This window comes from Elephantulus edwardii, unplaced genomic scaffold (assembly GCF_000299155.1).
Source record: "Elephantulus edwardii isolate Elephantulus edwardi_28Jun2011 unplaced genomic scaffold, EleEdw1.0 scaffold00094, whole genome shotgun sequence".
Taxonomy (NCBI): domain Eukaryota; kingdom Metazoa; phylum Chordata; class Mammalia; order Macroscelidea; family Macroscelididae; genus Elephantulus; species Elephantulus edwardii.
In genome coordinates, this window is record NW_006399844.1 from 10697422 (window position 1) to 10719905 (window position 22484).

Consider the following 22484-nt stretch of genomic DNA (forward strand, 5'->3'; position numbering starts at 1 on the left):
CCCTAAACCCTGCTTTGTCCTGTGCCAATCTCACTGTTTCTGACACCCCCACCCCAATTACCCCAGTCATTGAATCGATCCACCTCATAGAGGGTCTTCCCCTCCTGCACTGTCCCTCCACACTCCCAAGTATGATGTCCCTCTCCAAGGACTGGTCCCTCCTTGCAACATGTCCAAAGTATGTCAGACAAAACCTCAGAATTCTTACCTCCAAGGAGCAGCCCGGTTTAACCCTCTCAAGGATGAACCTATTTGTTTTCTTAGCAGTCCATGGTACATTCAATATTCTTCTCCAGCACCACAGCTCAAGGGCATCAATTCTTCTTCTATCCTCCCTAGTCATTGTCCAGCTCTCTGATGCATAACAAGCGATTGCAAAGACCATGGCTTGTATCAGGCCATAAAAACCACAAAACAAATATGCATTCTATGTTTCCCAAGCTGCCTGGCTTGAGGCCATGTATCTTCCAGCCCAGCAGAAGATTGGGGTTGTAGGGCCCAGTCAGGTCAGAGTTTCTGTTTGCCTGAGTGGTGACTGAGGCTCTGAAATATGTGACAGGAAGCTCCTTTTCTGGTCTAGGGTGTGTCTCAGGTCTGTAGATGGATAGGGTACTCAGCCTGGGGCAGAGTTTCTGCTGGTCTCAGAGGAGCCTGGGCTAGTCTGTTTGGCCAAAGGTGGAGTCTTTGCCAGTTTAGGGGATGGTTGTAGCTAGGGTACCCAGTCAGAGATGGCCGTTGTAAAGAGTCAGCCTCCGTCAATCTGAGAAAACTAAGGAAGGCGCACACTGCAAAGGGTATGCTGCTCCAGAAATGGCCATACACAGTGTGTAGAGGAAGGGCACCCAGTAAGAGGGAAAGGCCCCTGTCAAAGGAGGTGCCTCCCCAATTTGAAGGCTGACCAAAGACCATGTGTGGCACAGCCTGCAGCCTCTTGGAAGAATGCTCTAAGAACTTTCGACTCCAGATGCAAGGTGGTGTGGGTGTGGCCTGAGGTGGGTGCGTGGACAAATGCTGCTAATGATCTGGAGTGGGAGGAGGAGTCACTCCCCTGATTTGGGGGGTGGGGCAGGAAAGGGGCACGTGAGACAAGGAGGGATATTGCACCTTTTCCTGTGTTTGTGAATACTGCTGCGGCTGCAGACCTGGGTTCCCATGCCACAGGAATGTTCTATTCATATATTAAAATGTATTTTAGAAAGAAAAAGGAACAAATTAGTGATATATATATGATTATAGATTTCCAGAGACATAATGCTATATAAAAGAAGCCAGCACTAATGAGTGCATATTATGTGATTTATATGAAGTTCTACAACAGACAATAGTAAGATTAAAAACCAAAATAATTTGCCTAGCTTCCATGCAGGAGACCTGGGTTGATTCCCATCTAATGCCCTTCACAACAGTCACCACCTGACTGTCCGTGGAAATGACAAATTGTGATGCTGAATCTGGTGGCACAGTGGGTTAAATGTTGAGATGGCAACATTTCTGGCCCCCCCTCACCTGCCACTCTGTAGGAGAAAGATCATCTGCCCTCGTTAAGATTATAGCCCCAGAGAGGGTCATGTAGGAGGTCACCAGACGTTGGACGAGTTTCAGCAGAGCTTTTGAATGGGTTTCAGCAGAGCTTTCCAATTAAGACAAAGAAAAAAGAGTCATTGTCAAAAATCAGGCAGTGAGAACCTTGTGGATCCTAAATAGTCTGATACACAATAGATCATGGAGATGGGGGAGCAGGCGTCATTTATTGTCACTGTGCACGGGGTTGCTATGAATTAGGACAGCCCACAACAACACAACTTGGTGTGCTGGTGGTGATGGGGTGACTGGGAAAGGACTTGAGGTGAAGGAAACATTCTATACTGTGATGAGTGTAGGTTACATGGGTATATCTTTTTTCAAATTGTACTGGTAAGATTTATGCATGCTAATGTGTAGATCAGTGGTGTCACTCTGGAGACTAAAGTGTGTCTGATACAGGCCATGGTCTTTGCAATCACTTGTTATGCATCAGAGAATTGGACAATGACTAGGGAGGATAGAAGGAGAATTGATGCCTTTGAGCTGTGGTGCTGGAGAAGAGTATTGAATGTACCATGGACTGCCAAGAAAACAAACAGATTCATCCTGGAGAGGGTTAAGTGGAGCAGCTCCTTGGAGGCAAGGATTCTGGGGCTCCATCTAACATACTTTGGACATGTTGTAAGGAGAGACCGGTCCTTTGAGAGGGACATCATGCTTGGGAGGGTGGAGGGACAGCGCAGGAGGGGAAGGCCCTCTATGAGGTGGATTGATTCAGTGACTGGGGTAATCAGGATGGGTGTGTCAGAGACAGTGCAATTGACACAGGACAGAGAAGAGTTTAGGGCTGTGGTCGCTATAAGTCACAAGCGACTTGATGGCACATAACAACAACAACAATGTGTAGATCAAGGCAGCTCTAGTGGCCTCGTAGTAAGAAGCCGCACTGCAATCCCAAAGGCATGCAGTTCAAATCCACCAGCTGCTCTGCAGAAGAAGGATGAGCGCTCTCATGCGTGATTAACTGCCTCTGAAAAGCCACTAGAGGGTCAACTAGGAGTCGGTTCTGACTTGATAACTCACAACAACAACAACAACGTTTAGATGAAGTCTTTATTCTTCTTCAGTAAGTGCTTCAAGTCCTCTTCACTTTCAGTGACTAAGGTTGTGCCATCCACATTTCACGGGTTGTTAATGAGTCTTCTTCCAATACTGTTGCTTTGTTCTTTATATAATCCACCTTCTCAATTTATCTGCTCAGCAAACAGGTGGAACAGAAATGGTGGAAGAGTACAACTCTGATGAACACTTTTCTTGATTTCAAGCTACGAGGTATTATTTTGAAACTTTCTGTTTGAACCACTGCCTTTCATGCTCTGTGCACATTTTGCAAGAGCACAATGCAGTGCTTTGGAATTCCCATTCTTCTGAATGTTATCCATAATTTGTTGTAATCTACACAGTTGGGTGCCTTACCATAACCAATAAAACATAGGTAAACATCTTTCTGATGTTCCTTGTTCTCAGAAAAGATTCACCTGTTATCAGCAATGACATTTCTTGTTTCACATCCTTTTCTGAATTGGTCATGAACTTCTGGCAGATCCCTGTTGACGTACTGCCATAATAATTTTTAAATAATCTTCATCAATATTTTACTCACTTGTGATAATAATGATATTGTTAGACAATTTCCACCTTCTTTTTTATTTTTATTTTATTTTATTATTTGTGTGTGTGTGTACTGCCAAATCAGATCTGACTGATACAGGAGGAGATTGCCCCTCCTTCTCCAGCAGAGCATCTGGTGAATTCAAACCACGTACCTCTGGGACTTCAGTGCAGCTTCTTGCCACTAGGCCACCAGAGCTCCCTAATTTCCACCTTCTAACGAATCACCTTTCTTTGGAATAGGTACAAATATGGATTTCTTTGAATTGGTTAGCCAGATAGATTTTGATTCACCTGATAAATTTCTTCGCATAGATCAGATGCATCTTAATTTAAAGACCTGAGATAGTATTCGATCAATTCCTACAGTTTTGTTTTCTCCAATATCTCTGGTGTAGTTTAGACTTCTTTTTTCACTGTAATAGGTTCTTAATAGTGTGCTACATTCTGAAATGATTGAACAGCAACCAATTTTTTGTTTCAGTGACTGCGTATTCCTTTATGTTCTTTGATGCTTCTTGCATTCTTCAATAAAAACCTTCAATATGCCAAGTCCAGGCTTGAATGTTTTTCCTCAGTTCGTTCAGCTTTAGAAATGACAGTCCCTTTTGCAGTCAGCCTTTAACCTTTTTTCTTATGGTACTGAGTGTCTCTATCATCATTTTCTACACATGTAGCCTATTTGATTCTTGTGTATCTTATCCAGCGAGGTCCATGTGTCAAGTCACCGCGTATGTCATTGAAAAAAAGGTTTTTATAATGAATAAGTTGTTGACCTTGCAAAATCCTATCATGCAATCTCAGGTGTCAGGTCTATAACCAACGTCATTTTTTTTCCAACCACTGATCATTCTTTTTTGTTTCCAACTTTCCATTCACCAGTAATTACCAAAACATCTTATTATGCTTACCTTGTGTATATTTGAAATTTTCTACAACAAAAAGTTAATAAAAGATATGTTGTTGATGTGTGTACTGTCAAGTCGGAACCCATCCCTAGTTGACCCTCTAGTCAGTTTTCAGAGGCAGTTAATAGCACAGGAGGAGATTGCCTATCCTTCTCCTCCAGAGCAGCTGGTGGCCTCGAACCACATACCTTTAGGATTACAGTGCAGCTTCTTGGCACCAGGCCACCAGAGCTCCCTAATAAAAGGTATACCCCAAGTAATATTTCTATCACACTATTGAGAAATATAATTTTTTAAAAAAATCAGAAAATTGTTATTGCTGGCTTTGTTCCAACTCATGGTTAACTATACATAGTGGAACAAAACCCAGCTTGGTCCTGCCCCAAGCCACTCTCATAATCTCGGCTGTGTGTTAGCCTGCTGCTGCAGCCTCTGTGTCAAGAAAATACATTCACAGATAAAAATCACTCATCTTTCCTCCAGAGATAATGACATTATTACTTTTATTACTTTTTGGACAACTGTAATTTTATTGAATGAAGCAGCCTAAGGGAATACATTGCTTTCAGACATTGTATTGTAAACATTATTTTTAACCTCACACAATGTCAGCATTTTTTCAGTCAGTTCAGGAAAGTGTGAGGAGGCTGGTTTTGTGTGGGAGGTCTCTGTTTCCCTGCTTTTTTCAAGATGAGAATGTCTTGGGTGTGGTAAACTAATTGCTGATAATTGCAAATTACTCTTTTTTTCTCCAAAAGCTGGAGCTTTGTTTAGGTAATTAAACTGACAAGCATAATTACCAGGTTGTACTGAATACCAGCAAACTGCTTTCCTCACTAGAAGTTCCTACATAGCAAGGAATCACTGAAAAGTTAGTTTAAACAAGTTCTTTCCCTCAAGGAAGACAAAACTTTGTCTCACATATACTGTGGGCATGTTGCTCGGAGATGATATTCCTTGGAGAGGAACATCATATTTGGAAAGGTAGAGAGTTAATGAAAGAGAGGAAGACCCTTGATTAGATGGATTGACAATGACTGTAACAATGGGCTTAAGTGTATCAGAAGTGATGAGGATGGCACAGGATAGAACAGGGTTCAGAGGGTCACTGTGGATTGTTCTCGACTCAGTGGCACATAATAACAACAACATTTGTAGGACCTCTAGTTGTCTAATGATAAGGAGCTGCTCTGCCAACCTAAAGGCCATGGTTCAAATCCACCAGGAGGAAAATGAGTACTCTCCTCCCTTGTGATTTTCTGCCTCTGAAAGTCCACCAGAGGGTCAGCTATGAATCAGTTCTGACTGTTGTTGCTGTTGTTATGTGCCATCGAGTCGTTTCCGACTCATAGCGACCCTATGCACAACAGCCCTAAACCCTGCTCTATCCTGCGCCAACCGCACCGCCTCTGACACACCCATCCAGATTACCCCAGTCACCAAATCAATCCATCTCATAGAGGGTCTTCCCCTCCTGCGCTGTCCCTCCACCCTCCCAAGCATGATGTCCCTCTCCAAGGACCCGTCCCTCCTGGCAACATGTCCAAAGTATGTCAGACGAAGCCCCAGAATCCTTGCCTCCAAGGAGTAGCTTGCTTTAATCCTCTCCAGGATGAATCTGTTTGCTTTCCTGGCAGTCCAGGGTACATTCAGTACCCTTCTCCAGCACCACAGCTCAAAAGCATCCACTCTCCTTCTGTCCTCCCTAGTCATTGTCCAACTCTCTGATGCATAACAAGCGATTGCAAAGACCATGGCCTGTATCAGGCACACCTTAGTCTCCAGAGAGACACCATTGCTCCTGAGTACTTTAGAGAGCTCCCTAACAGCAGACTTTCCCATCGCGATTCGCTTTTTGATTTTCTGACTGCTGGTGCCAAGAGTGTTGACTGTGGAGCCAAGCAAACTGAGGCTGTGAACAATCTCAATCTCTTCGCCATCCATCCTGACGCTGCCAATTGGTCCAGTGGTGAGAATCTTTGTCTTCTTGACATTGAGCCTCAGTCCATACTGAAGGCTGCAGTCCTTGACCCTTCGCAGCAAGTGCATGAGGTCCTCCTCAGTTTCAGCAAGCAGGGTTGTGTCATTTGCATAACGCAGATTGTTAATAGATCTTCCACCAATCCTGATGCCACAATTCTCCTCATAAAGCCCAGCCTCTCGGATAATCTGCTCTGCATACATGTTGAAAAGGTATGGAGACAGGATGCATCCCTGGCGTACACCCTTCCCAATTTTGAACCATGCAGTGTTACCCTGCTCTGTTCTGACTACTGCCTCTTGGTCCAAGTAGTTCTGACTAGATGAGACATAACAACAACAACCTTGATACACTAGTGGCTTAGTGTTAAGGAGTTGTGCTGCCAAAGGCACAAAGTTCTAATCCACCAGCTGCTCCAAGGAAGAGAGATGGGCAATTTCCTGTTGTGAGATTTACTGCAGTGGAAAACCCACTGGAGGGTCAGCTTTCTGGCAGTCCTGACTTGACAGTGCACAACAATATATATTTGGGAGGAGCTCTGCTGGCCAAGAGGTAAGGAGTTGCACTGCCAACCCAAAGGCAAGTGGTTCAAATCTATCAGCTGCTCTGAGGGAGAAAGATGTGTAATTTCCTCCTACCATGCAATTTACAGTTTCTGAAAACTTGCTGGAGGGTCAACTAAGTCAGTTCTGACTTAAGGGCACATGACAAAAACAATGTATTTTCCCTATATGTAGATATATGAATAGAAAAGAACTAGAAGGATGGGTAGTAAGCTGATAATACAAAAGACATTAAAAGTATAGAAAGCTAACATATCATTTTTGCCTAAGGTAACTTAGGATAACTTTCTAAACAACGTGCCTCTGGAAACTCTATGCACTTTGATAAATGATGATAGTTATAGAAAGGCTTTGAAGGCCTTCTGTTCATAGGGTCACTCTGAGTTGTCCTTGACTCAATGGCAATCAACAACAACAAAAACAACTTAGGATAATGATGCAATTAGTTAATTTAATCCTGTGAGACAGATATTTTTAAACATAATATTCTGAGGGGGATAATGGGGAGACTTTTGGTCTAACACAATTACCAAGTTAAAGCTTTTTGCTGTCTTTTCCCATTTGTCCCCATAATCTGTGACTGGGAGTTATTCTTCTTAAACCACAACATGTGAATGGCAGCATCATTCCTGGATATTGACAAGACCAGAACAACTAGTCCAGCCATGACCACTGACCAGAACAAATGTAGATACTGGTGATGGCAGGCGTTCAGACATCGCTTGTAAGTTTAAGATGATAGAAAAAGTTGTTAACATAAGGGCCTTTAACCTGATGCCTCAGATGTAGTTTATAAATTTAGGACAATAGAAAAAGTCACCTGTGTAAGGCCCTTTAACCTAATTGCTCAAATATGGTTCACAAATTTAAGACAATAGTAAAAGTTGTCTCTATATGGTCTTTTAACCTGATTACTCAAAGCTTACATATTTAGGGCAATAGTAAAAGTTGCCTACGTAAAGGCCCTTAACCTGATTACTCAGACATCATTCATAAATTTAGCACTATAGTAAAAGTTGCCTATAACCTTTAACCTGATTGATTAGCAAGATATGAGACTATTGTTTCCAGAAACCAAGGCTTTGTGATCAAGTCATCCAGACATAAAAAACCTGAGGCCTTACTCGAAGAACACACCCTCATAAAGGAAGCCTGAATCTGCCTACCTCCCTTGACCATCAGACACAGGACGTCGGACAACCACCACAGGAAGGGACATCATGGAACAACCGACCTCATCAGGCCCCTGGACACATCCTTCCCCACATCCGTACTCCCTTTGGCTACCCACTTAAAGAGCCTGGCTTGATGTAGAGGTGGTCTTTCAAGTATCCATGCTGCCACTTTCTCTCATCACTGGCATCAGAATAAAGTTCATTTAAGAGATTCAATCCTTGTCTCCACTCAGTTGGCTTGTAATGACTGGCAGTGAAATGTCATCTTATTCCCATCACGATACTATAAACCTTCTCATACCCCACTCTCCTGTCCTTTGATATAAATCCTCAAAGTCAAGGACACAGATCTGGGAAGCACTTATTATCTGTCTGCTATATACAGGTACTTCTTTTTCCACTCCAATCCCCATCTCTAAGGTTGTTGGGGTTTATCCCCCCAGAGGCAAGTGGCATAACCATGACCTCTCTCAATAACAATAAGGGTAGCTCTCTCAGAAATGTGTGTCTTCAAATGTTTTTAAAATATCATTTACTTTTCTGTATTTTCTCATGTTTTGTAACACACATGCATTTCAGAAAGGAAAACTTGAACATAAAATATTACACAGTTTTCTTAGATACCAGGGGTTTTGGGACCAAATGGACTTTGTTTCGACCCTAGACGTCCTCTTAACCCCTGGGCAGGTCATTGGCCAGGCCTGTGCCCTTTCCCTTGTGTGTGACTCGTGCACCTTACAGACTGTTGTGGAGGTGAAATGAAGTCTTGTGTGCTGGGGACGAATCTCATGCCTGGATGGAGCTTTGATTTGTTGTTATGTGCTGTCAAGTCATAGGACCTTGTGTATATAGTTTATATATTCATGGAGACCCCAAAACCATCCGTTCTAAACCTTGCCCTATCTTGCATCATCCTCACAATCTCTGATACACTTGAGCGTTTTGTTAAAGTCACTGTGTGTCAATCCAGCATGTTGGGATCTTCCTCTCTGATTCTCCACCTTTACCAGCATGACGTCTTTTTCTGTGGATGAGCTCCTCATGATAAAGCTTCTGAGATGGAGTGTCACTATCCTTGCCTCTGCACTTCCTCCAAGAAAGATTTTTTTTGGCAGTCCATTTGACATTCAGTATTCCTTCCAACACCACAATTCAAAGGCATAGATCGGTTCTCTGTCATCCTTACTCATTGTTCCATTTTCAAATGCATTGGAAGCAATTGAAAATACCATGATGTGCATCAGGCACCCAGGGTGATCAGATGCCACAGTCTCAGGGGCTCCACGGGTCTCTATCAGAGCAGTAAACCAGCTGGGCTTTTTGTTGTTTGTTAGTTTTGTGTTTTTATGTTTTTGAGTTCTCTTCTACATTTTCTGCCCACTCTCTTTAAACTGTTATCATTGCTACTTAGCACTTTGGAGAAGTCCTTGAAGGCAGATTTTTCCTCAGCGTTACACATCTTTTGATTTCTTAGCAGAGGAGACACCTGATAAACAGAGACTATGACTATGAATATTCTTTTTTTATTATTGTGATTTTAATGAATATTTACAGAAAATTTGGATTTTCATTCATTAATTGTCACACAGTTTCCTCCCTCTCCCTCCCCGCAGCCCACCTTGCAATGCACCTCTTATTCTGGACTGACCGTTGTCATACAGATAATGCCTTAAAATATATTTCTTTTAAACAGTTCTTTCCTTCATCTGTTTAGATTCAGTGTTCATTATCTATTCCCTCATTTCCTAGTTCTCCCAACCCCTCATGTCAGTCTTGGTTTTTTGTTGTTGTTGTTGTTTTTTAATTTATTGTTAATTTCAATGAAAATTTACAGAGACTCTGGATTTCCATTCATTCATTGTTGCACTTTTTTCCTCTCCCAACCCTCCCCACCCCCTTCAGTCCTGTTTTATAACAGTGGTGTTATGCAGCATTTGTTCTTTTGTGACTGAGGTATTATACTCAGCATAATGACTCCAGGGTCAGGTTTTTCAGTGCTGTGTAATATACCATAGTTTTTCTATCCTAATTGTGAATAATGCAGCTATAAACATGGGTGTGAATACATCTGTTTGGGTGGTGGTTCTGGTTTCTTTAGGGTGCATTCCTACCAGCATTTGTTGTTTGCTCTTCTGTTAAGTTTTGCTATTATTGCTGGGGCGAGATGATATTTCATGGTTGTTTTGTCTATTCTTAATGATCACAGCTGAGTGGTTATTGAAATTGTTTTATAATTATTTTCTATAAAGACAATTGGGGAGCTTAGAGCAGGCTTTTTATGAGTGGTGTGATTTAAGAAAATCACTTCTCTCTAAGCCTCAATTATAAATCAAGGGTAATAATTTTCTAATTTTTTTGTAATGCACATGCATTTCTTAGACACTGAAAAGTAACACCATCATAGACTACTACACAGCTTTCATACAATGAGGAGTTTTGCTAATAATTCTTGAAGAAACAGAGGAATTAATGAGATAGAAGGATTTCTAAACCACCAAATTCTGTGTAAATAGTGAAAGATGGGAGGCAACACACAAATACATGCCATGAAAGCAAAATACAAGAGCTACATGCAAGTCGGGGTCTGAGCATAATAAGAAGAGACCAGTCAGCATTGTACCAGCTCTTAAATCACCCAGTAACACTTTCAACGCTGTGGAAGACAGTGGTGTGCTGGAAATAAACTTAAGAGTCCCTGCAACAGGTGTTGGTGCCTGGGCAACATGCTGCTCCTATGACAAGGGTGAGTTTATGGATTTCTAGGTCTCAGGCCAGGGTCAAGGCTGCTCGCTGAGAGACAGTAATTGTACCGATGGAGCTGGAGGAGGCTGGCTGTGTATTAGTAATCTATTGCTGTGTAACAAACGGTTCCAAATATTATGGCTTAAAACAACTCTTATTATTGCCCTGTTTTTTTGGGCAGGAATTTGGGTGCAACTTAACTGGATATCTCTGAGTCTAAGTCTTTCTTAAGGTTCAAGGCTTCTGGAGGCTTAAATGGGGATGGCCCGGTTTCCATGCTCACTCATGGGCCTTTTGGACCAGAAACATGGGTTCTTTGCGCCCTGGGCCTCTCCTTAGACAGCCCAAAACATGGCAGCTTGCTTCCCCAGAGTGAGAGCTCCCAGAGAAGTGGTCAGACAGCGAGGGCCAGATGGAAACCCCAATCTCTTTCATGACCTCATCTAGGATGGTGAAGGGTTAAAGCACTTGACTCCTTACCAAAAGGTCTGTGGTTCAAACCCACCAGCTGTGCTGAGAGAGAAAAATGAGGCTATCTGCTTTCAGGAAGAGTTACAGACTTGCAAACCCACTAGGTCTGCTCTGCTCTGTCCTCCAGGGTCATTGCTAGGAGTCAGAATCAACTTGATGGCAAATGGGTTAATCCAAGAAGTGACATCATCACTTTTGCTATTTTCATTAGAAGTGAGTCAACAGATTGCATCCACAATCAAGGGGAGGGGATCCCACAAGGGCATGAATACCAGGAGGGGCCCCTTATCACATCCATGCACCCTCAGGTGTTCTGCTCCTGAGATATGTCTTCTTGGGGTGTCCACAGTGGGCTTTAGTGAAGGAATGGCTCACTTTGTCCCTAAGTTTTGAATCACCACTTGGTAAGGGATGAAGCACCTTGGTAACCAGAAAGCCTGGGGTCTGCTGGTGGTAGAAGGCTGGTAAAACTCTGGTGAACTCTGCCAACCACCAAAACTGCATATAAATCATAAACCCAAATATTATTACTAAGTAGGGCTGAAATATCTTACTCCAAAATAGCTCAGTGAGCCATGCTCACAGCATATCATTTCTCGTTAGTTAACAGAATCCATCGTTTTTGGTCAAGGGTCATTAATTCTGATAAGAATTCAGTCAATCCACTTTAGCTGAGATTAACTATCTCATACTGTAATCCACACCTATGATCCTTGGCCAGGGCCTCCTAAAAACGAATCTTTCTTCATCTAGAGTATAATTTGAGGGCTCAGGTCAATTTTGGTGTTCTTTGGGCCCCACATGGGGGTCGGCAGAGCGGACATGCCAGATGAACTGGGGGGTTGGCGGAAGGACTTTGCCAGCATTTGGGCGTTGGTAAGACCCTGGAAGGTCATGTCCCGCCTAGGGCTTTGGGAGATTTAATGTCAGCTGAATCCAGACTCTGGCTCCTTGAGGCATGGCAGGTTTGAGGGCTCAGGGCAATTTTGGTGTTCTTTGGGCCCCACATGGGGTTTGGCAGAGCATGGGACAGAAGGCAATGCTACCAAGCCGAAGGTGGGTGACTTTTAATCTGCGGGCCTGTCTTTCATTGTTTTTGTTCAGACATTCCTCTAGGTCGTATAGCCCTGGTGTACAAGTTGCCATACAGCGGTAACTTGTGGTTGCTGTGAGGCTGAACACCGAGACACTGATGTGTCAAATGTGTTAATGGCTGGTTACCCAATGTGGACAGAGAGTGGGGTGGAGCTCCCTGATTAAAACAAGCTTGGAAGGAGGAGCGGCATCCACTTCCATAATAGCTTGCCTCCGGAAACCCTGTGAACCTGGAGAGAGGATGAGAGACACCCAAGCGTTGAGGACTCTCCTTCAAAAGGTCGCTATGAGTCGCCTGCGACTCCACGGCACTTAACAACAACAGAGGATAATGTTTCAATTTCTTCTAGCTGCCAGGCACTATGGTAAATGTGTCCGGTAATGAGAGAGATATTTGCACCCTAAATTTCAGGAGAGGTAAATGAGATGCAGAAAAGCCATTTACCTGAGGCCACACAGAAGCAAAAGGTGGGAAAGATGCATTTGACTCTGATGTCAAAACTGATAATCTCTACCTATTATCTCAGAATGACAACCTCAATGAATTGAGTGCCCCACAGTAAGTGTTGGAATCCTATCCCCTATACCTATGGATGTAACCCCATTTGTGGAGGCAGAATACCACAGATGCCCTCAGGTTTGATCACTCCTTGAATAAATCTGATAATGTCTAAGGTGACCAGACTAGAGACCTGAACCTGGTAAGGCACTTGGCCTGATCACAAACGTCCACACTCAAGTTCATTAAGAGGACCCAACCCCATCCCAAATTCTGAGCAAAACTCATCTTCCCTAGTCATCCCTAAAACCCCCTACAAAAAGGAACTGTCCTTGACTGCCTGCCCACCTTTGTGGTCACTTGGTGTCCCTCTCAGACCACACAACAAAAGTCTGTTTGTTTCTTGGGACCAGCTTCTTTCTCTCTCTTGCTCTCGTTTTTTCAATCTAACAATTTGGAAAGAGAGTTTTGTTATGCGAGGGAGGCTGTGTCAGCCCAAGGTGTGTCCTTACAACTTAATCATTGTGAGATATAAAAAGAGCAGATTAGGCACGAATGGGGCAATATTGGTGCCATGTGGAGATCTCCAAAGAATGAGGGAGCCCCAGGAAGAAGACAAAATAATTTGAGCCGAGAGTTTCCTCTCAGAGCACACAACCTTTCCCTATAGCCGGTGTCCCCAAATCAGACTTCTGACCTCCCAAACTGTGAGAAAAGGAATTCTGTCCTTTAAAGCTATCTACCTGTGGTATTGCTGTCGCAGCAGTGCTAGCCAGCTAAGAAGGTGACCCCAAGCCCTACACACACCCTCCCATAAAACTCTCATTTCATTGGCATTGAGTCAGAAATGACTCATGGTTGAAGGAGGCTAGAAATCAAATGGGAGGATTGCCTATCATTCTTGCGGGAAGCCACTAGTAGATTTGATCCACCCTGTTGGATTAACACAACTTCCTAAGGACTCTGGGACCAAAGCTCCCCTCCTCCGTAAATGACTTGGGTAAATGACTAAAGCCCTCAGAGTCTGGTATACCAGCAGCATCTTCTACACACTCCCTCCTGTGCTCAGCCACCTACAGTGGATCCAGAGGCCAGCTTGAGGTCCCCACTCCCTTGTGAGTCTTTACCCAGAGTCCTGGGCATCAGACAAAGTCCTGTGCTCCTCCTCGCAGGAAGGTCCTCCTTCTACACCCAAAGCCCATGTTTTCTTCACTGCTCTAAGTCCTCCTCTCCCTGGACCACCACACTGCCAGGCCATCTCAGCTTGGAGTGGTCAGTCCTGTCTCCTTCAAGATCCCCGCCTTGCCCACTGCTATGCATTCTTCAGCACAGAGCTGAGGGTCAGGGATGGGGGCTCTTCCCAAAGTCCTTTCAGTCCATTTGGTCAGGACAAGGAGATGAAAATGCAAACACTTTGTAACTAGCATTTGAAAGGAAGGTAAGATAAAGAGGGATGCCTTGACAGCTAGGGTACAGCAGGGACCAAGATGACCCCTTGCTTCCATCTTTAAACATTCTGTCATGTATTGGCATTTAACTTTGAATCAGCTACTGGAAACCCTATAGAGCAGAATCCTGTGACATCTAGGTTGCTGGAATCAGTTCAAGGTCAACTGGCTCTGTCCCTCTTAGGGCCTGCACTGTGTTATAGTGGCTGTGGCCCATGTCAGAGACCCTCCCTGTGCTTGGGTTGCATCTCTGTGCCTGAGAGCTATTCTTCCCCAGAACTCAGCTAGACCTCCAGGCTCCCAATCCAATCCTTCTGGCAGGTGGGAATGGCAGGAATTACATATATGAGAGAGAGGACTTATGTATATGAGAGAGGGGGGGGAGGGAGAGGGAGATGAAGGAGAGGAGAGGAGGGGAGAGGAGAGGAGAGGAGGAAGAGAAAAGAGGGGAGTGGAGGAGGGGAGGGGAGGGGAGAGTACTTTCAGCCATTGCCTTCAGGGATAAATCTCATAATAAATGAATCTTGTATTATTTCCTAGTGTTTCCTCATGGGATTAAGTCCCAGTGGTCCAGCCTGAAAGCTGGTGTACTCTGATTGGCCACCCTCCCTTCTGTTTTTCCCAACCCAAATGATCTACTTGCATTTGGATCCTAGACTTAAAGAGTCTGCTTCTGAGAGAACCCAAAATAAGGCAACAGGCCTCACTCAACATATATGTCAGGAATAGTCACATAGGACAAACAGCAGTGGGATTATGTTTTTTAAAGTCCCAGGATTTGAAAGTGCTTTCTTGGGCTGGGGTTAGGGGAGAAGGGCATGGCAGGTGCCATTATCGATAAGAGAAATATTCTTTTGGGAACTTCCCAATGTATGAAGTCTGGAGCCTACTTATTCTGAATGCAATGTAAGGACAGAGAATGTATCCAAGAAAAAAAAAACACAAAAAAATTCCCCAGGATATTTGAGCATCTTAGGTCAGGTAGTGCAGTAGACTATGTGTTGGGCTGTCAAAAAACTGGCAGTTTGACTCCACTGGGCACTCTTTTCCTGTTAGGCGTTACAGCCTCAGAAATGGATGGTCACTATGAGTCAGAATTGACTCAAGGCAGTAGGGTTTTTTTAGGGGGTGGTACTAGAGAAGGGGGACTGGGCTGAGCACAGGGCAGAGTTCAGAGCTGTTGTACATAGGGCTGCTATGAGTCACAGGCAACTCAACAGCACCTAACAACATACTTCACGAATGTGTTTACCCATGACACATTTTAAGGTGTTTTTTTGTTAGCTGCTGTTAAAGGGGACCCCATACACTTTAGGATCAGAATGTCAGGATCCATCTGTAGACTTTCCACTGACTTGCTTTTTTAAGAAGCCTTATCACCAGACCTTTATTCCTTGTCTGTCTTTGTGCCTGTTCTGTCATATACCTGTGTGTTCAGCATCATACACACAGGTCACACCGACGGACGGACGGTGGCTATGCAAAGAGTACGCTAGCTGGGATGTGAACCTGGATCAAGGGCAAAGAGGGTGAGAATTCTGTGCCAGGACCACTGTCTCCCTGGCTTAAGACAGACTTTGTCTTCTTGTGGGGAACAGATTATAGACACAAATAACAAAGAGAGTCAGTCCAGTTTGCTTAAGAAAAGGAAGTTTAAAAAGAACTTTGCTCATTACATTGCTTATGTTGTCAGGGAACTGTGACTCCCCGTGGTAGTTCAGGGGCCCGGTGCACAGAGGTGGATTTCTTTACTGTATGGTGTCTACTCCTTTGCTTTTCTTTTTTAACACATAAACATGTGGTCAGGATCAAGGGTATGCTTGTCAGTGTGGAAGGTGACTTACAGTCTGGCAGAAGGGAACTAAATCTGAATGGAGAGTCTTGGGAGGCAGGCTGGCTTCAAAGAAGTGGCGTGAGTGGTTGGCCTTGAGAAGGGGGTGGCCTGCTGTCCCTCTCTGAGAGGTAGGGCAGGTTCTCCACGGTCTCCTCTGCAGCCTGGTCCGAGTGCAAGGCCTTGAGGGCCAAAATCCGGTACCGCTTCCTCCGGTTCACTTTATAGACGCGAATCCTTTCCTTTTCTGCCTCTGGGTCTGCTAGAATCCCATCCCAGCGCAGGCTTTTGTTGATCTGATTAGAAAGGTTCTCTTCCACTTCGGCGGAGTGGGGGAGGCTTGTCATGGAGGGGCACAAGAGCACGTCCTCTTTGTCCTGTTTGTGCTCCAGCTTCAGGCTGTGGTCTCTGCTCGAATTCAGGATGTCCTGAGAGAATGAAGGAGGTGGTTGGCTCTTCAGGTCTCGTCTTTGCTGTTTATCTGCTGAGAAGATGGGCATTGTTAGGAGCCAGGTCTGTGCTCAGCCTGCCTGAATCACAAACATGCAGCAGGAGGCCCCTCTGTACCAACAGCTCGGTGCCCCAAGACTGCTGGGTGCTTTGATTGTGTGATTTGGGGAGAGAAAGATTTATGGCATCCTGCGTATGAAGGCTATCAGTTCATCACTCCCATTTCCCAGATGGGCAAAAACTGAGGTTCCAAGAGTAACCTGCAGATGCCATAGAGTAGATCTGATTCCCATTTCCCTCTTGTTTCTGCTCTGCCATGCTGCCCCTGCCAATGAATCTGTCCAAGATGCTCACCAAGGTCCTTCTCAGTCCCCGGAGTCGATGACTCCACCGCCCGTCTAGACACTTTATGATGGAGGAATGGAGAACTACAGGAATGCTTCCTCACTTTGACTGAGGAAAGTAGTGCTGTGCCAAGCCAGGAAATACTTCAGCTGTGTGGCTTGTACTGGCAATATTTTTTTTTAAATATAAAAACCCCATTAATAGTATTTCAGAATTAAATAAAATGCATATAAATGACTACAGGTTGTGGTTTTCAATAGCTCAGCTTTCCATTTTCCTGTAGAGAGAAATATCCATCCCTTCTACGCACCCCTCTTCTCCCTGCTCCCCACAAAGAGATTTTTACACAAGTCTCTTTTCAAGTTCCTGTACCTCCCTGCTCCCTGGAAACGATCTGGTGTCCCCTGCTGACGGCATGAGGTACACGCCACTGCAAATGGTAGAGCCAGAAACTAAGCCAAAAAGACAACAAATTTCCTAATTTGGTTTTGCTGAGACACAGAGTGGTTTTGACCTAAATGCCAGAATCCCCCACCCCCACTCCTTGTGATTCCATCTGAAGAAGTCATTACAATCTCCTCATTCCCCCTTTGCCAAACTGCAAGGTTGACATGAGGAAGGCGGCCGCACAGCCCTACACAAATGGGTAAAGTCAAACCAAATCTGCTGCTGTGGAGGCGCTTCTGACTCCCGGGACCCTCCATCAGGGTTCTGAGGCTGTCAATCTTTACGGGAAGAGACTGCCCATCTGTCTCCTGGGGAGCAGCTGGTAGGTTCAAACCACAGACCTTCTGGTTAGCTGCCCAACACATTCAGCATTCTAACAGGACGTCTATACAGAAAGCAAGTGATCTAAAATAAGCCCCAGACTAGCCAAGCTAGAAGTCAGGGCAGCTGTGCCAGGGTCAATGAGGGTCACCGCCTTCAACAGCCAAAGCTGCAGAGGTGACAATGGAGACCCACAGCACTCCCAGCAGGTGCCCCAAAGCTCAGTGCTTTTGCCAAGATATCTGGGGTTCGATGGGAGGGAGCTCAGTGAGATGTGGGGACTCAGTAGGTTTGAGGTGTTGATGTGCATATATACGTGAAGGAGGTGTCCACAGAGAGAATAGAGTTAGTGAATGCCATGTATAGGAAATAGCAGGAGGGGCTCATCCCTGTGAATATCTAAGTATATAATGTAGCAAAGTACATGTACAGACTGAGAATGTGTGTGCGCAAAGGGGTGTCTGTGTTTTATTATTTGGTAGTGTTCTATGAGGGATCAAAGCTCTATCAAAGGGGGCCATGAGGGGTTGACCATGAGGTTATATCAAAGATCTCTTAGAATTTAAGAGTACATAGTTCCCCCAGAGTCGCACAGATCGAATCCACCAGATGCTCTGCCGGGGAAGGAGGGACAATCTCCTCCTGTACCAGACAGATCTGATTTGACAGTACACTCACACAAAAATAATAATAATAATAAATAATAATAATAAGAGTACATAGTTCCTAGGTGGTGCGAATGCTTTGCATTCAACTACTAAATGAGAAGTTGGTGGTTCGAGTCCCCCAGCAGTACTGCGGATAAAAGGCCTGGTGATCTTTAATGATTACAGCCAAGAAAACGATGGAACAGTTCTACTCTGTAACACATGGGTTCACCACGGGCTGGAATTAATGAATTTGACTGTGGGAGCCGAGCCTGGTGTGACTGATGTTTGTGTGATCTGAGGTCACCTCTTCCCCTCCTCCCTTCCTGGAATGTATGTGTGTGTACTTCCTAAGTATTTGTATGGGGCCAGGAGTCTGTCCTTAATGAGGACAGAAGGTCTCTAGGCAGATGGCAGGAATCGTGACCACACATAAATGACTGTCCTTAATAGGACGTTTTGTGTCCTTAGCTGTGGGGACTAGAGACTCACTGGGCTTGAGATTTCTGTGGCAAAGGTGTAGATATTGGGAATTTGGAATCTTCAGGTAGGAATGAGGGAATTGAGGGGTTGTCAGCAAGGCTGAGTTGCTATGTGTGGTTGGGCTGGACGTTTCTGTGGGAATGGAGTGTTGTCTGCTGTGGGGGTGTCTCCGGGGCTGAGAGTCCTATGGGTATTAAGAATTATCAGTGGAGATTTGGGGCGTCTGTGGGGATTGGAGGGTCTTTGTTAGAGGTCTCTGTGGATATAAAGAAATCTCATGAGAAAGCGGGGAACGGTGGGGAAGGGGAAGGTGCACTAGAGGACTAGGTGGTCTCTGTGTAGGGTGGGGAGACTGTAGGATTGCAGTTCACCAGTCTATGCTTCCTGGGGAAGGGTCTCTGTGGACACCGCTGGTCTTGATGGGGTTGCTCGGTATGTGTGAGGGGCTGAGAGACTTCTGTTTGGGACTGGCGAGCTTCTCTTTGCAGCTGGGTCTGTAGGTCAGGGTGTCCATGGGTCTTGGACTCTCTCACGCAGGGAGCTGGTGCTGCTGAGCTAGCTGCCCCTCTTACCCTCTCCTTTGCCCGACCCCTTGGTCTTTTTCTTCTTCTTTTTCTTCTTCACCTTCCTTTTGGTCATCTGCGGGGCGCCGCCCGCAATGGGGGGCAGACTAGACCCCTGCCTTGTCACAGCGTCCCCTTCCCGCCGCTCCTCTTCGCCCTCCTCGCCGTACCCGGACACCGCAGCCCCACCGCTGCTGTCCATCCGCCCGTGGGACCGCGACCTGCACTTCAGGAAACTCAAGCCCACCGGCTGCTACCCACCCCGCACCACTCGGCGCCCGCAGCGGGGCTGGGGCCACGCGTCTCCATAGCGACCGCCTCGCATCGCGCATGCGCCGTCAGGAAGCTTCCGGCTTGGCGCCGCCCCCCCGGACGCAGGTGTGCGCGTGCGTGTTTTCGGCCTTGGCAATTTCTGTTACCAACCAACAGTGAAAACGGGAGGGCAGGTCGCGAGGTTCTAAATCCTCGAGCGGCGGTCACACGTCTCATCATGTTCTGTGCGTTTTAAAACGATATTATTGCATAAATCATTGCCTTTTAAATTCATCCTAAAACTTTACTAAAAAGGAGCACTGGAACGGGCTCAGACCTAGAGAAAGTGAAGGATGTAGCTGACTACAGTTTTGTTGTATACATCACCCAGAAGACTCCATGGTAACAAACACATCAGCAATTAATGTTTATTTTCATCTCACCCACCTACTCTGGAGTCTGTTATTGGTCTCTCATGCTCAGTATGTCCAAAGAGACAAACAAATGTATGGTTTCTTCCCAGTCCCAAATTTACTTCTCGCTGTTGACTTCTCTTTGGTTAGCAAAACACCCGGACAGACCAGAAACCAGGGGATCTTTCTCCCACCCCATGTCCTTCCAGCCATTGATACCCTCGCTCTGCCCACCCTTTCTTTGATTTGAATTCCTTCTGGCTTTCTAACTTTCTCTTATACTTTCAACACTTCCTCTCAAATTATCCACACAACTGTTAGGATATACTTTAAAAACAAACAAACCACAAACCGTTAATTTCACGCTTCCTTAAACCCTCCAACAGCTCCCTATTACCATTCATATAAAAACTAAACTCTTGGGTTTGACTTAGAAGGCCGGGCATAATCTGTCTCCTGCATTTCTTTCCTGGTTTTCTTTTAAGCACTTTATTTTCCAAAACTGGCTACACTACCTTCTCATCCCACAGTTGTTTTCTAAAGCTTGCTCTTTTCACATCAAGGAAACTCATCTAATTTCATTTGACTCTAGATGGGCTTGTGGCAGGTATGACAATATGTGTGTTATCTCTATATATCTTTATCTGTATCTCTATATATGTCTACTTCTATCTATATCATCTATCTTCTAAGTCAATTGGCACAACACTATCCACAAAGCAATGCTCTATGTCCTAAGTTGATGAGTAATGATGACTGGAATCTTAAGAGCTTATGAGCAGCCATCTAAGGTGCCTCCCCATCCAGAGCAAAAAAGAGTGAAGAAAACCAAACATGCATGGACATAATTGGACCAAAAACTAATGGGCCCTACACAACTCTGCCTACACACAGCCAGAAGATCTAAATGTCCTACTACTATTACCAACTGCTCTGAAAGAGATTGTGTCAGAAGGTCCTGGATAGAGAGGGAGAAAAACATAGAACAAAATTTTAAAAACATTTAAAAAGAGCAGACTTACTGATGGAGACTGGTGCAACCCCCAACACTATGACCCTTACTTGTCTTTTAGACCTGGAATTGAATTCATTCTGGTGACTCAACTTTCAGTCAAGCAATAAAAAGCTCAAAAACCTCATTGCCTTTCAGTCAGAACTGACTCATAGCTGACTCTTCATGGGATTTCTGAGGCTACAAATGACACAGGAGGAAACAGTCCTATTTCTTGGCAATCTTTTTTGAGGAGCCACTGGTGGATTCTAACTTAGAGAGAAGCGTGGTCTTTGGGTTACCAACTACACCACCAGGGCTCCCCTAGCCACAGAGTATTGTTAGTGTTGAGTCAGAAACAACTCATAGTTGAGTTTCTCTATCTGGTTCTCAGAGGCATTCAATCACACGGAAGATCTTTCTCAGTGCCACTGACAAAACTGCATACCTTTAGGCTGGCAGTGCAACTACTTATCATTAAGCCTCCCAAAAAATAGGTCTATACAGTAAACAACAGCGCTGAAGATCAAAAAGAACAGCATTTGTCCAAGAACAAAATTTAGAGGACTTGAAGGGTTTTGTTGTTATGTGCCGTTGAGTCACTTGCGACTCATAGCGACCCTATTTACAACAGCTCTAAACTCTTCCCTGTGCCAATCTCATTGTCTCCAACACACTCATCCTGATTGCCCCAGTCACTGAATCAATCCATCTCCCAGAGGGTCTTCCCCTCCTGCGCCTACCCTCCACCCTCCCAAGCATGATGTCCCTCTCCAAGGACTGGTCCCTCCTTACAACATGACCAAAGTATATCAGACGAAGCCTCAGAATCCTTGCCTATAAGGAGCAGCCTAGTTTAACCCTCTCCAGGATGAATCTGTTTGTTTTCTTAGCAGTCCATGGCACTCTCAGCACTCTTCTCCAACACCAAAGCTCAAAAGAATCAATTCTCCTTCTATCCTCCCTGGTCATTGTCCAGCTCTCTGATGCATAACAAGTGATTGCAAAGACCATGGCCTGTACCAGACGCATCTTAGTCTCCAGAGACACATCATTGCTCTTGAGTACTTTAGAGAGGTCCCTAACAGCAGACTTTCCCATGGCAATATGTCTTTTAATTTCCTGGCTGCTAGTGCTGAGAGTGTTGATTGTGGAGCCAAGCAGACTAAAGCTGTGAACAATCTCAATCTCTTCACCATCCGTCCTGATGCTGCCAGTTGGTCCAGTGGTGAGAATCTTTGTCTTCTTGACATTGAGCTTCAATCCATATTGAAGGCTGCAGTCCCTGACCCTCAGCAGCATACGCTTCAGGCCCTCCTCAGTTTCAGCAAGCAGGGTTGTGTCATCTGCATAACACAGGTTGTTGATCAATCTTCCACCAATCCTGATGCCACATTTCTCCTCATAGAGCCCAGCCTCCCAGATGATCTGTTCCGCATACAGATTGAAAAGGTATGGAGATAGGACACATCCTTGGCGTACGCCCTTCCCAATTTTGAACCATGCAGTGTTTCCTTGCTCTGTTCTGACGACTGCCTCTTGGTTCAAGTATAAGTTTCACATTAGCATGATCAAGTGTTCTGGGATTCCCATTCTCAGAGTCAGCCACAGTTTGCTATGGTCCACGCAGTCAAATGTCCTTGCATAATTTATGAAGCACAGGT

General features: G+C 44.9%; 1 protein-coding gene across 1 annotated transcript; it reads right to left on the reverse strand.

Annotated features, from left to right (window-relative positions):
• Positions 1-15976: 15976 nt before the first annotated feature.
• On the reverse strand, positions 15977-22099 carry LOC102859718 (chromosome unknown open reading frame, human C17orf97; the record flags this gene model as incomplete). Its single annotated transcript, XM_006891085.1, has 3 exons — positions 15977-16389; positions 19174-19372; positions 22091-22099. Coding segments are annotated over 3 exons (621 nt in total), but the record flags the coding sequence as incomplete, so codon positions are not given.
• Positions 22100-22484: the final 385 nt, after the last annotated feature.